The sequence below is a fragment of the Rhinoraja longicauda genome, chromosome 2 (genome assembly GCF_053455715.1).
Source record: "Rhinoraja longicauda isolate Sanriku21f chromosome 2, sRhiLon1.1, whole genome shotgun sequence".
Lineage (NCBI taxonomy): Eukaryota > Metazoa > Chordata > Chondrichthyes > Rajiformes > Arhynchobatidae > Rhinoraja > Rhinoraja longicauda.
The window spans coordinates 945716-963748 of NC_135954.1; the positions used below are offsets into that span (position 1 = coordinate 945716).

General features: G+C 51.5%; 1 protein-coding gene across 2 annotated transcripts in view; it reads right to left on the reverse strand.

Moving 5' to 3' along the window:
* Positions 1–6383: 6383 nt before the first annotated feature.
* The window catches only part of ccka (cholecystokinin a), a 14613-nt gene continuing 2963 nt past the window's right edge, over positions 6384–18033 (reverse strand). Inside the window, exons 2-3 of one of the 2 annotated variants that reach the window (XM_078426424.1) lie at positions 14554–14814; positions 6384–7081 (exon numbers count right to left, since the gene is read on the reverse strand). In XM_078426424.1, the coding sequence (XP_078282550.1) occupies positions 6963–7081; positions 14554–14814 (380 nt within the window). In that variant the 3' untranslated portion in view covers positions 6384–6962. Of the gene's footprint in view, positions 7082–14553; positions 14869–18033 lie in introns of both variants that reach the window. The other variant, XM_078426433.1, reaches the window with a different exon arrangement.

Below are 18033 nucleotides of genomic sequence, written 5' to 3' on the forward strand. Positions count from 1 at the left end.
GTATGTGTGGAGCATTACCTGTGTGTGGAACATTACCTGTGTGTGCAGCGTTACCTGTGTGTGGAGTGTTACCTGTGTGTGGAGCGTTACCTGTGTGTGCAGTGTTACCTGTGTGTGGAGCGTTACCTGTGTGGAGCGCTACCTGTGTGTGGAGTGTTATCTGTGTGTGTGGAGTGTTATCTGTGTGTGTGGAGCATTACCTGTGTGTGGAGCGTTACCTGTGTGTGGAGCGTTACCTGTGTGTGGAGCGTTACCTGTGTGTGGAGCGTTACCTGTGTGTGGAGCGTTACCTGTGTGTGGAGCGTTACCTGTGTGTGGAGCGTTACCTGTGTGTGGAGCGTTACCTGTGTGTGGAGCGTTACCTGTGTGTGGAGCGTTACCTGTCCACGCGGTGGCGCTCTGCCGCTGGGCGGGATCGGGGTGCTCGAGCCCCCCCCCCCCCCCCATCCCCCCCACCCCCTCCCCCACCCCCCCCCCCACCCCCCCCCCACCACCCCCCCCCCCACTGAGGGGCTGAGGGGAGAGTGTGGTGAAGGGGGGGGGGGGAGGGTGAAGGGGAGAGACGGGACGGGGGGGGAGAGAGGAGACAGAATGGGGACGGGGGGGGAGAGGGGAGACAGACTGTAGTGAGGAGGAGAGTGGGGTGAGGGGGAGGGACGGGGGAGAGGGGAAACAGACTGTGGTGAGGAGGAGACGGACGAGCGGAGACAGACTGGGGACGGGGGAGAGGGGAGACAGACTGTGGTGAGGGGGAGACGGGACGGGGAGAGCGGAGACAGAATGGGGACGGGGGGGAGAGAGGAGACAGACTGTAGTGAGGGGGGAGATTGGTAGTGGGGAGACTGACTCTGGGGGTGAGATGGTGGGGATGGGGAGATTGGTGAGGGGAAGAGACAGTGAGGGACGGACTGTGGGAAGAGGAGACTGGTGGTGAAGGAGAGAACAGGGTGAGGGTGAGGGGCAAAGGGAGAGACGGTGATGAGGGTGTGGGAGGGGTGCGGAGTGTGGGGGATAGGTACATGGTGGGGGGGGGAGATGATGCAGAGAGGGAGAGGGGGTGGGAGACGGAGGTGGTGAGGGGGAGTGATGGTGGGGAGAGACGGTGATGAGGGAGCGGTGCGGAGTGTGGGGAGAGGTACATGGTGGGGGGGGGGGAGAGATGATGCAGGGAGGGAGAGGGGGGTGAGAGACGGAGGTGGTGAGGTAGAGTGATGGTGGGGGAGAGACGGGAGGGGGGGAGGAGCTGTCAGCCCAGGGTGGAGGATGCAGTGATGGGAGGGGTAACGAAGAGGGTGAGGGATGAGTGAGTTGCCACAGATGGGGTGAAGGGGGTGCAAAAGGGGGTTGTATCGGAGGTGTCTGCAGTGGGCAAGGATTGGGGGTGTAATGGAGTGAGTGTGAGGGGTGATTGAGGTGCAACGGGGGGGGGTGAACATGGGGGGAGGGGTGAACAGAGGGGGTAGGGGTGCAATGTGGGAAGGGGTGCAATGGAGGGGGTGGGTGCTGCAACAGGAGTTTGGGGTGAGAGGATACAAGAGGGGGTGCAACATGGAGGATGGGGGTGAAGTAGGTGCAATGGGATGGGGTGCAACAGAGGATGGAGGTGCAATGGAGGGGGAGAAGGGTGCAACAGGGAGGGGGAAGGTGATGCAAGGTAAGGGGGGTGAGGGTGTGCAAAGAGGGGGGTGTGCAATGCAGTGAGGGGAGTTTGGGGTGCAACAGAGGGTGGTGTGTGAGGGGGTGTATTGGTGGTGGGGATGCAGCACTGCTGGTTGTCAGTCTGTGTACATTGAAGTCTCTGTCAGCTCCCTTGGGTGCTGGGGAAGATGGCCGCTGGCAGGACGGCCGCTCTCCTGCTGCTGCCCACCGCGATGGCCGGCCGGGGTGACTGGCTCCCTCTCCCCTTTCCTCTCCCCTCTCGCCCGCACGCGGCCCCGGGGGAGATTCCGAGCAGGAGGAAGATGGTCGTCGTCTCAACGTTCCCAGTACCCGGGACCATCACCGGACTACAACCCCCAGCGGGCAGCTTCTCCTCCTCCTCCTCCTCCTCCTCCCGCGTCTCCTCCAGGGGGGTAGTGGAGGGGGTGGAGGAGGGGAGAGGGAGTGTGGGTTGGGGAGTGGGGGGGGGGGGGGAGGGAGTGTGGGTTGGGGAGTGGGGGGGGTGGGGGGGGAGGGAGAGTGAGGGTTGGGGAGTGGGGGGAGTGGGGAGTGGGGGGAGTGGGGGGAGTGGGGAGTGGGGGGGGTGGGGAGGGAGAGTGAGGGTTGGGTAGGGGATGGGGAGATGGAGTGGGGGGGGACAAGGGGTATTGAGTGGAGAGGGTGAGGGTCCTCGACCAATACAGCAGAGGCTTTGGGTCCACGGCTCGCTCTGGCTGCAGCGCTGGTGCCTCGGGGCCGAGGTGAGTGGCACCATCTCCCCTTCCCTGTCCTCTTCTACGAGGAATGGGCCCAACGGGTCCACCTGGTCTAGTATCCCTCTAAACTTTGTCCCTCTTACATGAAAACTCTGCCCTCTAGTGTTGGATATTTCCACCCTGAGAAAAAGGCTCTGACTGTCTCCCCTATGTACTCCTCTCATAATTTTACATACTTTCCTATCCATGTACTTGTCAAAGTGTATTTTAAACATAGTGAAAGTCCCAGCCTCAACTACCTCCTCTGGCAGCTTGTTCCATACACCCACCACCCTCTGTGTGGAAAGTTACCCCTCGGATTCCGATTAGATCTTTTCCCCTTCACTTTGAACCTGTGTCCTCTGGTCCTCGATTCCCCTACTCTGGACAAGAGACTCTGTGCATCTACCCGATCTATTCCTCTCATGATTTTATACACCTCTACCCCCCTCATCCTCCTGCGCTCCAAGGAATAAAGTGATTGACTGTACTGGGAGATGTACTGGCAGTACTGGTGGTGACCAGCAGAGAGCAGTCTATCACCACAGACTGGCTGATTCCTGCATTCCAGTGTTACTACCTTGACAGATGCACATTACTCTCAAATATGGGGGTGGTGACGGTGGCGCAGCGGTAGAGTTACTGCCTCACAGCGCTCACAGCACCAGAGACCCGGGTTCCATCCTGACTGCGGGTGCTGTCTGTACAGAGTTTGTACGTTCTCCCCTTGACCTGCGTGGGTTTTCTCCGAGATCTTCAGTTTCCTCCCACACTCCAAAGATGTACAGGTTTGACAATAGACAATAGGTGCAGGAGTAGGTTTGTAGGATAATTGGATTGGTATAATTGTAAATTGTCCCTCGTGTTTGTAGGATAATGTTAGTGTGCGATGATCACTGGTCTGTGCTGTATCTCTGAACTAAACTAAATTAAAGTTTATAATTTACCAACTTTATCGGTGTGAATTCATAGAGTCATTTCAATGTCTTTTTTCTAAATGGGAGACAATAGACAATAGGTGCAGGAGGAGGCCATTCGGCCCTTCGAGCCAGCACCATCATTCAATGTGATCATGGCTGATCATTCTCAATCAGTACCCCGTTCCTGCCTTCTCCCCATACCCCCTGACTCCGCTATCCTTAAGAGCTCTATCTAGCTCTCTCTTGAATGCATTCAGAGAATTGGCCTCCACTGCCTTCTTTTTTAGATTTAGAGATACAGCGTGGAAACAGGCCCTTCGGCCCACCGAGTCCGTGCCGCCCAGCGATCCCCGCACACTAACACTATCCTACACCCACTAGGGACAATTTTTACATATTACCCAGTCAATTAACCTACATACCTGTACGTCTTTGGAGTGTGGGAGGAAACCGAAGATCTCGGAGAAAACCCACGCAGGTCACGGGGAGAACGTACAAACTCCGTACAGACGGCGCCCGTAGTCAGGATCGATCCTGAGTCTCCGGCGCTGCATTCGCTGTAAGGCAGCAACTCTACCGCTGCGCCACCGTGCTTCTGAGGCAGAGAATTCCACAGATTCACAACTCTCTGACTGAAAAAGTTTTTCCTCTTCTCCGTTCTAAATGGCCTACCCCTTATTGTTAAACTGTGGCCCCTTGTTCTGGACTCCCCCAACATTGGGAACACGTTTCCTGCCTCTAACGTGTCCAACCCCTTAATGATCTTATACCGATCAGTGATCCCCGCACACTGGCACTATCCTACCCCCACAAGGGACAATTTACAGTTTTACCAAAGCCAATTAACCTACAAATCTGCCCGTCTTTGGAGTGGGGGAGGAAACTGGAGCACCCTGAGAAAACCCACGCAATTACGGGGTGAACGTACAAACTCCGTAAAGATATCACCGGTGGTTAGGGTCGAACCCCGGTCTCTGGAGCTGTGAGGCAGCAATGCTACCATTGTGCCACTGTGTAGAGCAAAGGGACTTGGGCCTCCCCAAAAAGTGAATCTGCAAGTCAAATCGGCAGTAAAGAAGGCAAACACAATGCTAGCATTTATTTCAAGAGAACAAGAATACAAAAACATGGATGTAATGCTGAGGCTCTGGTCAGGCTGCATTTGGAGTATTGTGAGCAGTTTTGGGCCCCATATCTGAGGAAGGATGTGCTGGCTCTGGAGAGGGTCCAGAGGAGGTTTACAAGAATGATCCCAGGAATGAGTGGGTTAACATATGATGAGAGTTTGTCAGCACTGGGCCTGTACTCGCTGGAGTTTAGAAGGATGAGGGGGAACCTCATTGAAACTTACAGAATAGTGAAAGGCCTGGATAGAGTGGATGTGGAGAGGATGTTTCCACCAGTGGGAGAGGTTAGGACCAGAGGGCACAGCCTCAGAATTAAAGGACGTTATTTTAGGAAGGAGATGAGGAGGAATTTCTTTAGTCAGAGGGTGGTGAATCTGTGGAATTCTTTGCCACAGATGGCTGTGGAGGCCAAGTCAGTGGATATTTTTAGGCAGTGATAGATAGATTCTTGATTAGTGCGGGTGTCAGGGGTTATAGAGAGAAAGCAGGAGAATGAGGTTAGGAGGGAGCTAGATCAGCCATGATTGAATGGCGGAGTAGACTTGATGGGCCGAATGGCCTAGATCTGTTCCTATCATGAGTTGGGAGGAGAGGGGATCGGGTCTGGCCTAATGTGTCCTGGAGCTCGGCTGTGGGAGGCTCCCACCACCCGGGGAACAAGGTCAAAAGTGATAGGAGCAGAACTGGGCCATTCAGCGCATCAAGTCTACTCCGCCATCCAATCATGGCTGACCTATCTCTCCCTCCTAACCCCATTCTCCTGCCTTCCCATAACCCCTGACACCCATACTGATCAAGAATCTATCTCTGTCTTAAAAATACCCACTGACTTGGCCTCCACAGCCGTCTGTGGCAAAAACATTCACAGATTCACCACCCTCTGACTAAATAAATTCCTCCTCATCTCCTTCCTAAAGGAACGTCCTTTAATGCTGAGGCTGTGCCCTCTGGTCCTAGACTCTCCCACTGGTGGAAACATCCTCTCCACATCCACTCTATCCAGGCCTTTCACTATTCTGTGTGTTTCAATGAGGTCCCCCCGCATCCTTCTAAACTCCAGCGAGTACAGGCCCAGTGCCGTCAAACGCTCATCATATGTTAACCCACTCATTCCTGGGATCATTCTTGTGAACCTCCTCTGGACCCTCTCCAGAGCCAGCACATCCTGACTACAGGTGCTGTCTGGACAGAGTTTGTATGTTCCAGGATGTTATCAGGCAACTGAACCATCCTACCACAGCCAGAGAGCAGTGCTGAACTACTATCTACCTCATTGGTGACCCTCGGACTATCCTTGATCGGACTTTGCTGGCTTTATCTTGCATTAAATGTTATTCCTTTTATCATGTATCTGTACACTGTGGACGGCTCATTGTACACACGTATTGTCTTTCTGCTGACTGGTTAGCACGTAACAAAAGCTTTTCACTGTACCTCGGTACACGTGACAATAAATTAACCACGTGAGTTTTCTCCGGGTGCTCTGGTTTCATCCTACAATCCAAAGACGTACAGGCTTGTAGGTTAATTTGCTTGGTATAAATGTAAATTGTCCCTTGTGTGTAGGATAGTGTTAGTGTGCGGGGATCGCTGGTGGACTTAGACCTGGGGAGCAAAGGGCTTTTTTCCATGCTTTGTCTCTAAAGACTAATGTCTTACGAACAGTGAATTAACCAATTTCAAGTAATACCCTCAAAAAACAGTGTCCATGTTCTCCATAGATGCTGCCTGGCCCGCTGAGTTACTCCAGCACTCTGTGAAACGTCACCTATCCATGTTCTCCACAGATGCTGCCTGACCCGCTGAGTTACTCCAGCACTCTGTGAAACGTCACCTATCCATGTTCTCCACAGATGCTGCCTGACCCGCTGAGTTACTCCAGCACTCTGACACAGCCGCACTACCCGCCGCAGGCCTCTCACCAGGGACAGATTCTCGAATAGTTTCAGTTTAGTTTCTTTTATTAAGATGTGGACAACATTTACACAGTGTGAGTGACTTCACTCTCGTTACATGGGTGTTGATGGGAAACTGTCTCAGACTGGAGATATCTCTGTAACAATCCCTGTGAGAGTGAGTGTGTGAGAGCAAGTGAGAGAGAGAGAGAGAGAGAGTGTGCGAGAGAGAGAGAGAGAGAGAGAGAGAGAGAGAGAGAGAGAGAGAGAGAGAGAGAGAGAGAGAGAGAGAGAGTGTGAGCGAATGTGTGAGAGTGCGTGTGCATGAGTGTGAGGGCATGTATGGGTGTGTCTATGTGTGTGTGTGCAGGTGCATGTGTCTATGTAAGTGTGTGTTGTGTGCGTGCATGTGGGTGTGTACATGTGTGTGGTGTGTGTGCGTTTGTCTTTCTGTGGTGTGTGTGTGGTGCACGCGTGTGCGTGTGTGTTACATCTTACACTCTTACACACAAGTGCACGATGCCACAGTCAGGTACAATAGTAAAGGGGGTGTGGGCAGTGAGGTCTGGGCATACGCGTGAATCTTCTGTACAGGGTCGGGGCGGAGTGACCGGCCGCTGCCGCCCCTTACGATGGGTATTCATAATCGTCCGCCCCGCGCCGCCCAAAGTCCATCCAGCCCATGTAGTCCCTGTTGGTGATCCGGTGCGAGGCATCAATGGTACGCACAGTCCCAGCACGGGGGCCTGACACACAGAGAGAGAGAGAGGTTAGTGAACACACACACACACACACACACAGGGTTGGTGAACACACACACACACACACACAGGGTTGGTGAACACACACACACACACATACAGAGAGAGAGAGAAGTTGTGAACACACACCACACAGAGAGAGAGAGAGGTTAATGAACACACACACACACAGAGGTTAGTGAAAACACATGCCAGACACAGACACACACACATACACACAGATTAGTGAATACACACACACATTAGTGAGGACAACACACACTGTACACACACAGAGGTTAGTGAAAACACACTGACACACACACACAGAGTTTAGTGAACACCCACACCTAATAAACACAGACAATGTTAGTGAAAACACACCGTGCACACACACATGTTAGTGAAAACACACACTATACACACACACACACACTGATGTTAGTGAAAACACACACCTGACACACACACAGACATTAGTGAGGACAACACACACCTGACAAACACAGGTCAGTGAAAATACACACCTGGCACACAGAGAGAACGTTAGTGAAACACACACCACGCACACATACACACACACGTTAGTGAAAACACACATTGTACACACGCGATAATGAAAAAACACACCTGACACACAGAACGTTAGTGAAAACACACATTTGACACACACACATTAGTGAAAACATACCGTACACACACAGAACGTTAGCCAAAACACACACCTGACACACACACACAGAGCACGTTAGTGAAAACACACACCCTACACACACATTAGTGAGGGCAACACACACCTGACACACACAGATGTTAGTGAAAACACACACCTGGCACACACAGAACGTTAGTGAAAACACACTTCACACACAATGTTAGTGAAAACTCACACCTAGAAATAGGTGGAGGAGCAGGTAGTGTAGAGAAAGCAGGTAATCTGCAGAAGGATTTGGACAGGTTGGGAGAGTGGGCAGAGAAGTGGCAGATGGAATATAGTGGAGCAAAGTGTGGAGTCATGCATTTGGGATAAAGGCGGAGACTATTTTGTAAATGGGGAGAGAATCCAGAAATCGGAGGTGCAAAGGGACTTGGGAGTGCTGGTGCAGGATTCCCAAAAAGTGAATCTGCAAGTCGAATCAGTGGTAAAGAAAGCAAACACAATGTTAGCATTTATGTCAAGAGGGCTTGTATACAAAACCAGGGATGTAATGCTGAGGCTCTATAAGGCGCTGGTCAGGCCGCATTTGCAATATTGTGAGCAATTTTGGGCCCCATATCTGAGGAAGGATGTGCTGGCTCTGGAGAGGGTCCAGGAGGTTTACAAGAATGATCCCAGGAATGAGTGGGTTAACATATGATGAGCGTTTGTCGGCACTGGGCCTGTACTCGTTGGAGTTTAGATGGATGAGGGGGGACCACATTGAAACTTACAGAATAGTGAAAGGCCTGGATAGAGTGGATCTGGAGAGGATGTTTCCACTGGTGGGAGTCTAGGACCAGAGGGCACAGCCTCAGCATTAAAGGACGTTCCTTTAGGAAGGAGATGAGGAGGAATTTCTTCAGTCAGAGGGTGATAAATCTGTGTAATTCTTTGCCACAGATGGCTGTGGAGGCCAAGAGAAGTAGAGATGGTTGAAAACTTCAATTTCCTAGGAGTCAATATCACCAACAACTTCTGGACCACCCATACTGAGGCAACAAGCAAGAAAGCTCACCCACGCCTCTATTTCCTTACACGGCTTAGGAAGTTTGGTATGTCCCCTACAACTCTCACCAACCTCTACGGATGCGCCATAGAAACCATTTTGTTGGGATGCATCACAGCTTGGTTTGGGAAAAGCTCCATCCAAGACCGCAAGCAATTGCAGAGAATTGTGGATGCAGCCCAGACCATCATTGACTATCTACACCTCCCTTCCATTGACTATCTACACCTCACACTGCCTCGGCAAGGCCAGCAGCATAATCAAGGACTAGTCTCACTCTGGTCACTCCCTCTTCTCCCATCGGGAAAGAGGTACAGAAGTAGTAGAGGACTATGTACGAGAGGACAGGATATAGGGGGGTAGAGGAACTGAAAGAAATTTTCAATAGGCGAGAAATAGTATTGGGTAGACTAATAGGACTGAAGGATGATAAATCCCCTGGGCCTGATGGTCTGCATCCCAGGGTCCTCAGGAAGGTGGCTCTAGAAATCGTGGACGCATTGGTAAGCATTTTCCAATGTTCAATAGATTCAGGATCAGTTCCTGTGGATTGGAGGATAGCTAATGTTATCCCACTTTTCAAGAAAGGAGCGAGAGAGAAAACTGGGAATTTCAGACCAGTCAGCCTGACATCGGTGGTGGGAAAGATGCTGGAGTCAATTATTAAAGAGGTAATAACGGCGCATTTGGATAGCAGTAAAAGGATAAGTCCAAGTCAGCATGGATTTATGAAAGGGAAATCATGCTTGACTAATCTTCTGGAATTTCTTGAGGATGTGACAAGTAAAATGGATGACGGGGAGCCAGTGGATGTAGTGTATCTAGACTTTCAGAAAGCCTTTGATAAAGTCCCACACTGGAGATTGGTGACTAAAATTAGAGCACATGGTATTGGGGGTAGGGTGTTGACATGGATAAAGAATTGGTTGGCAGACAGGAAGCAAAGAGTAGGAGTAAACGGGTCCTTTTCAGAATGGCAGGCAGTGGCGAGTGGAGTGCCGCAAGGCTCGGTGTTGGGGCTGCAACTGTTTACCATATATATTAATGATTTGGAAGAGGGAATTAGAAGCAACACTAGCAAGTTTGCAGATGACACAAAGCTGGGTGGCAGTGTAAATTGTGAAGAGGATGTTAGGAGGTTGCAAGGTGACTTGGACAGGTTGAGTGAGTGGGCAGATGCGTGGCAGATGCAGTATAATATAGATAAATGTGAGGTTATCCACTTTGGCGGCAAAAACAAGGAGGCAGAATATTATCTTAATGGTGTTAGGTTAGGTAAGGGGGAGGTGCAGCGAGACCTGGGTGTCTTTGTACACCAGTCACTGAACGTTGGCGAGCAGGTACAGCAGGCAGTGAAGAAAGCTAATGGCATGTTGGCCTTCATAATGAGAGGATTTCAGTATAGGAGTAAAGAGGTTCTTCTGCATATCATATCATATATATACAGCCGGAAACAGGCCTTTTCGGCCCACCAAGTCCGTGCCGCCCAGCGATCCCCGTACATTAACACTATCCTACACCCACTAGGGACAATTTTTACATTTACCCAGCCAATTAACCTACATACCTGTACGTCTTTGGAGTGTGGGAGGAAACCGAAGATCTCGGAGAAAACCCACGCAGGTCACGGGGAGAACGTACAAACTCCTTACAGTGCAGCACCCGTAGTCAGGATCGAACCTGAGTCTCCGGCGCTGCATTCGCTGTAAAGCAGCAACTCTACCGCTGCGCTACCGCAGTTGTATAGGGCCCAGGTAAGACCACCTCTGGAGTATTGTGTACACTTTTGGTCTCCTAATTTGAGGAAGGACATCTTTGTAATTGAGGCAGTGCAGCGTAGGTTCACGAGATTGATCCCTGGGTTGGCGGGACTGTCATATGAGGAAAGATTGAAAAGACTAGGCTTGTATTCACTGGAGTTTAGAAGGATGAGAGGGGATCTTATAGAAACATAACATTATAAAAGGACTGGACAAGCTAGATGCAGGAAAAATGTTCCCAATGTTGGGCGAATCCAGAACCAGGGGTCACAGTCTTAGAATAAAGGGGAGGCCATTTAAAACTGAGGTGAGAAGAAACTTTTTCACCCAGAGAGTTGTGAATTTGTGGAATTCTCTGCCACAGAGGGCAGTGGAGGCCAAATCACGATGGATTTAAGAGAGTTGGATAGAGCTCTAGGGGCTAGTGGAATCAAGGGATATGGGGAGAAGGCAGGCACGGGTTATTGATTGTGGACGATCAGCTATGATCCCCATCCCCCAGAGAATCCAGTACAAAATCCTCCTCATGACCTACAAAGCCCTCCATAACCTGGCCCCATCCTATCTGACTGACCTCCTCCACAGACACACTCCCACCTGCACCCTCCGCTCTGCTGCTGCCAACCTCCTGTCCCCCCCCATCCGGACCAAACTCAGATCCTGGGGGGACAGGGCTTTCTCCATCGCTGCTCCCACCCTCTGGAACTCACTACCCCAAACCGTCAGAGACTCCTCCTCACTCACCACATTCAAAACACCATTTAGAACGGAGATGAGGAAGAACTTTTTCAGTCAGAGAGTGGTGAAGGTGTGGAATTCTCTGCCTCAGAAGGCAGTGGAGGCCAATTCGTTGGATGCTTTCAAGAGAGAGCTGGATAGAGCTCTTAAGGATAGCGGAGTGAGGGGGTATGGGGAGAAGGCAGGAACGGGGTACTGATTGAGAGTGATCAGCCATGATCGCATTGAATGGCGGTGCTGGCTCGAAGGGCTGAATGGCCTACTCCTGCACCTATTGTCTATTGAAGTCTCACCTGTTCAGCACTGCCTTCAACCACTGACCGTCACCTCACCTTCTGTCTCCTTTTTCTGTTCGTTTACTTATTTATCTATTTATTTTCTTCTCTATGTTCTAGTAATCCCTGTAAAGCGTCTTTGAGTGTTTGAAAAGCGCTATATAAATGTAATGCATTATTATTATTATTATGATCACAATGAATGGCAGTGCTGGCTCAAAGGGCAAAATGGCCTCCTCCTGCACCTATTTTATATGTTTCTATAAGTGAAAACGCACATCTCCAGATTCAGGGACAGTTTCTTCCCAGCTGTTATCAGGCAACTGAACCGTCCTACCACAACTAGAGAGCAGTGCTGAACTACTATCTACCTCGGACTATCCTTGATGGGACTTTGCTGGCTTTGATTGACAGATTCTTGATAGTATAGGTGTCAGAGGTCATGGGGGAAGGCAGGAGAATGGAGTTGAGAGGGAGAGATAGATCTGCCGTGATTGAAAGTTGCTCCTCAGGTTCTTAGTAAATCTTTCTCCCCTCACCTTAAACCCGTGTCATGATCAAATATACCTCTACAAGATCACCCTTCAGGAATAAAGTCCTTGCCTATTCAACCTCTCCCTATAGCTCAGACCCTCCAGTCCTGGCAACATCCTCGTAAATTTTCTCAGCACCCTTTCCCAGCTTAACAACATCTTTCCTATAACATGGTGCCCAGAACTGAACACAATTTAGAATATTAGTGGCCTCACGACTTCTATACTCGATACTCTGACTGATGAAGCCCAATGTGTCAAAAGCCTTCTTGACCACCTTATCTACCTGTGACGCCACTTTCATGGAATTGCACTCCTAGATCCCTCTGCTCTACAACACTACCCAGAGGCCTAGCATTTACTGTGTAGGTCCTGTCTTTGTTCAACGTCCCAAAATACAACACCTCACACTTCTCTGTATTAAATTCCATCAACCATTCCTCCGCCCGCCTGGCCAATCGATCCAGATCCTGTTGCAATCCTTCACAACCATCTTCACTGTCTGCAAAACCACCCACTTATGTATCATCAGCAAACTTGCTAATCTTGCCCTGTATGTTCTCATCAAAATCATTGATGTAGATGACAGACAGTAACGGGCCCAGCACTGAACCCTGAGGCACACCACTAGTCACAGGCCTCCAGTCTGAGAAGCAACCTTCCACCATCACCCTCTGCTTCCTTCCATGGAGCCAGTTTGCTATCCATTCAGCTATCTCTCCTTGGATCCCATGCGATCTAACCTTCCAGAGCAGCCTACCATGCGGAACCTTGTCGAATGCCTTACTGAAGTCCATGTACACAACATCTACAGCTCTGCCCTCATCAACCTTTTTGGTCACGTCTTCAAAAAACTCAATCAGGTTTGTGAGACACGACCTCCCACGTACAAACCCATGCTGACTGCCCCTAATCAGCCCTTGCCCATCCAAATGCCTGTATAACCTATCCCTCAGAACACTCTCCAGTAACTGACCAACTACAGATGTTAAGCTCACCGGCCTATAGTTCCCAGCATTTTCCCTGCAGCCCTTCTTGAGAAGAGGCACAACATTTGCCCCCCTCCAGTCTCCCGGCACCTCTCCTGTATTTAAGGATGACTCGTACATTTCAACCAGGGCTCCCGCAATGTCCTCTAGTTTCCCACAATGTCGTCAGACATATCTGATCAGGCCATGGAGATTTGTCTCCTTTTCGCTCTTCTGATTTCCTCCTTTAGTTTACTCTTTAGTTCCCCTGAAACTCCTCCAGGGATGCACTTGATCCCAGCTGCCGATACCTTTATGGCCATCTGCAGTGGGACTGTGTGTGGCAGTCGGCTCTTCTGTGTGCTCTGCACTCACTGAGACATTGTGTTTATGTACCGGGATTGTTCACCCAGAGAGTTGTAAATCGGTGGAATTCTCTGCCTCAGAAGGCAATGGAGGCCAATTCACTGGATGATTTCAAGAGAGAGCTAGATAGAGCTCTTAATGATAACAGAGTCAAGGGGTATGGGGAGAGGGCAGGAACGGGGTACGATTGTGAATGATCAGCCATGATCACATTGAATGGCGGTGCTGGCTCGAAGGGCCGAAAGGCCTACTCCTGCACCTATTGTCTATTGGGATAGTCTTGTGGATTGGGCCATTGTACCAACAGTCGTGACCCATTGACTCATTGGTCCATGGATCCATTGACCCATGGATCCATTGACCCATGGATCCATTGACCCATGGATCCATTGGGCATTGACCCATAGATCCGTTAACCATTGACCCATGGATCAATTGACCCATGGATCCATTGACCATTGACTCATGGATCCATTGTCCCATGGATCCATTGACTCATGGATCCATTATCCCATGGATCCATTGACCCATGGATCAATTGACACGTGGATCCATTGACCCATGGATCCATTGACCCATTGACCCATGGATCTATTGACCCATGGATAAATTGGTCTATGGATCCATTGACCCATAGATCCGTTAACCATTGACCCATGGATCAATTGACCCATGGATCCATTGACACATGGATCCATTGACCCATGGATCCATTGACCATGGATCCATTGACCATTAACCCATGGATCCATTGACCATTGACCCATGGATCCATTGACCCATGGATCCATTGACCCATGGATTCATTGACCCATGGATCCATGGAACCATTGACCCATGGATCCATCGACCATTGGCCCATGGATCCATTGACTATTGACCCATGGATCCATTGACCCATGGATCCATTGACCCATGGATCCATTGACCATTGACCCATGGATCCATTGACCCATGGATCCATTGACCCATGGATCCATTGACCCATGGAACCATTGACCCATGGATCCATCGACCCATGGATCCATTGACTATTGACCCATGGATCCATTGACCCATTCACCATTGACCCATGGATCCATTGGCCATTGACCCATGGATCCATTGATCCATTGACGTACTGACCACTCACCAGTGGTGTGTTTGTGCAGGTAAGTGGAGAGCAGGGCGGCGAGGCCGGGTCCCTGCTCGTTGTTCGGCTCGGGCTTCAGGCGGCCATCGTAAGGTGCTTCCCTCAGGGGCCGCTGGTGCGGGGCCCCGTGTGGCCTCTCCCCATCCCTCTCCGTCCCGCCGTCCATCTCTCTGTCCAGCCGCGCCAGGCTGCCCGAGGACAGCACGGCCAGAAGCACGCACACGCAGATCCCACTGTTCATCGCCCCAGGTAAACGGCAGCCTGTTACAACGGTACACACAAAATGCTGGAGTAACTCAGCGGGTCAGGCAGCATCTGTGGAGAACATGGATAGGTGACGTTTCACAGAGTGCTGTAGTAACTCAGCGGGTCAGGCAGCATCTGTGGAGAACATGGATAGGTGACGTTTCACAGAGTGCTGGAGTAACTCAGCGGGTCGGGCAGCATCTGTGGAGAACATGGATAGGTGTCGTTTCACAGAGTGCTGCCTGACCCGCTGAGTCAGTGTAGAGGCCAAGTCAGTGGATATTTTTAAGGCGGAGATAGATAGATTCTTAATTAGTATGGGTGTCGGGGGTTCTGGGGGGAAGGCAGGAGAATGGGGTTAGGAGTAGGGTTGCCAACTGTCTACTGTTTTAATCTACAATTTGAGAGGAAGAAGCGAAAATCGGAAGTGCCAGTATTGCAGTTGAACAAGGGGCACTATGGAGGCATGAGGGAGGAGCTGGGCAGAGTTGACTGGAAAGGGCGCCTAGCAAAGAAGACGGTGGAACAACAATGTATTTCTAGGAATAATACAGAAGGTGCAAGACCAGTTCATTCCAAAGAGGAGAAAGATTCTAAGGGGAGTAAGAGGCTGACAAGGGAAGTCAGGGACAGCATAAAAATAAAAGAGAAGAAGTATAACATAGCAAAGATGAGTGGGAAGCCAGAGGATTGGGACTCTTTTAAAGAGCAACAGAAGATAACTAAAAAGGCAATACGGGGAGAAAAGATGAGGTACGAGGGTTAACTAGCCAATAATATAAAGGAGGATAGTAAAAGCTTCTTTAGGTACGTGAAGAGGAAAAAAATAGTTAAGACAAATGTTGGTCCCTTGAAGACAGAAGCAGGGGAATTTATTATGGGGAACAAGGAAATGGCAGACGAGTTGAACCGGTACTTTGGATCTGTCTTCACTAAGGAGGATACAACCAATCTCCCAGATGTTCTAGTGGCCAGAGATCCTACGCTGAAGGAGGAACTGAAGGAAATCCACATTAGGTGGGAAATGGTTTTGGGTAGACTGATGGGACTGAAGGCTGATAAATGCCCAGGGCCTGATGGTCTGCATCCCAGGGTATGTAAGGAAGTGGCTCTAGAAATCGTAGATGCATTAGTGATCATTTCCCAATGTTCTATAGATTCAGGATTCAGTTCCTGTGGATTGGAGGGTGGCTAATGTTATCCCACTTATGTATGGTATTACATGATCTGATTGGATAGCAAGCAAAACAAAGCGCTCCACTGTAGCTCGGTACACGTGACAATAATAAACCTGAACCTACACCGTACCTAGACAACAGAATCTTGAACAAAACACAACATGTTGGAGGAACTCAGTGGGTCATTTGTGGATGTAGATGTAGCCCAATCCATCACACACCACCCTCCCCACCATTGTAGATGTAGCCCAGTCCATCACACACCACACTCCCCACCATTGTAGATGTAGCCCAGTCCATCACACACACCACACTCCCCACCATTGTAGATGTAGCCCAGCCCATCACACACACCACACTCCCCACCATTGTAGATGTAGATGGAGCCCAGCCCATCACACACACCACACTCCCCACCATTGTAGATGTAGATGGAGCCCAGCCCATCACACACACCACACTCCCCACCATTGTAGATGTAGATGGAGCCCAGCCCATCACACACACCATAGTCTCCACACTCTCCACCATCGACACTTTACGCTGCCTCGACCCTGTCCCTGTCCCACCCCGATCATTCCTACTTCTCCCCGCTCCCGCCCGGCAGAAGATACAGAAGCTTGAAAGCGCGCACCAGACTCCCCACCATCGACTCCATCTACACTTCAGACTCAGGAACAGCTTCTGCCCCTCTGTTATCAGCTTCTGAACGGCCCTTCCATGAGCTAGAGTACTGTCCGATTCACCTCTACCCCATTGCGGACATTGGATTTTGTCTGTGGAACTGATGCTACAATGCGGAGAACTATATTCCGCTCTGTACCTGCGACCGCCTGCCCGACCCACTCAGTTACTCCAGCGCTCGGTAGTTTTTGCTCCTGACCCCAGTTCCCTGTCTTTACGTGGATTTTTTATTCTTTTGCAAAAAAGCAACAAGGCGACCGGTCACTATGAGCGCAAGACACCCCCTCCTCTCCCCTCTCCCCCACCCCCCCCCCTCTCCCCTCTCCCCCACCCCCCCTCTCTCCCCCTCCCCTCCCCACCACCCCCTCCCGTCCTTCCCCCCTCTCCTCCCCTCCCCCGCCCTCTCCCCCACCAAACCCCCTCCCCCTCTCCCCGCTGGTCAGCTTTACAGCGACCCCGATCTGTCAACCCCACCCTCTCCCCCTCCCCTCCCCCCACCCACCCGCACCCCTCCCCTGCGGTCAGTGCGGCGTGGAGACCCTCCCCACTACAGAGACCCCGGTCTATCACCCCCTCCTCCCCCGACCCTCTCTCCCCACTCCCCCCCTCCCCTCCCCTCCCTCCCCTCCCCACCCACTCCCTCTCCCCCCCGACCCTCTCCCCCCCACTCCCTCTCCCCCCACCCCCTCTCTCCTCCCCCCGACCATCTTTCCCCCTCCCTCTGCCCCACCCCCTCTCCCTCCCCTTCCCACGACCCTCTCCTCCCGACCCTCTCTCCCCCTCCACCCGCCTCCCACCCCGCTGGTCAGCGTTACAGAGACCCCGATCCGTCAGACAGCCCCCCCTGTCCCCCTCCCCACCCACCCCCCCCCCCATATCTCCCTCTCCCACCCATCTCCTCCCCCCCTATCTCCCTCTCCCCCTATCTCCCTCTTCCCCCCTCTCCCTCTCCCCCCATCTCCCTCTCCCACTCTCCCCCTCTCTCCCTCTCCCCTCTCTCCCTCTCTCTCTCCCTCTCCCTCTCCCTCTCCCTCTCTCTCTCCCTCTCCGTCTCCCCCCCTCTCTCCCTCTCCCCCCGTCCCCGTACACGGGGAGCTGTGCTGTGGTTCTGTGGGCGACCCGCGGGTCTGTTATTAGACACACGAGTTCGGGCAGAATCTCAGTTAAGTTTAGTTTGGAGATACAGCGTGGAAACAGGCCCTTCGGCCCAGGCAGCCCGTGCTGACCAGCCACCCCCGCACACTAACCCTGTCCCACACACACTGGGGACCATTCACAAATTTACACCAAGCCAATTAGCCCACAAACCCGCACGTCTTTGGAGTGTGGGAGGAAACCGGAGCGCCCGGAGAAACCTACGCGGGGAGAACGT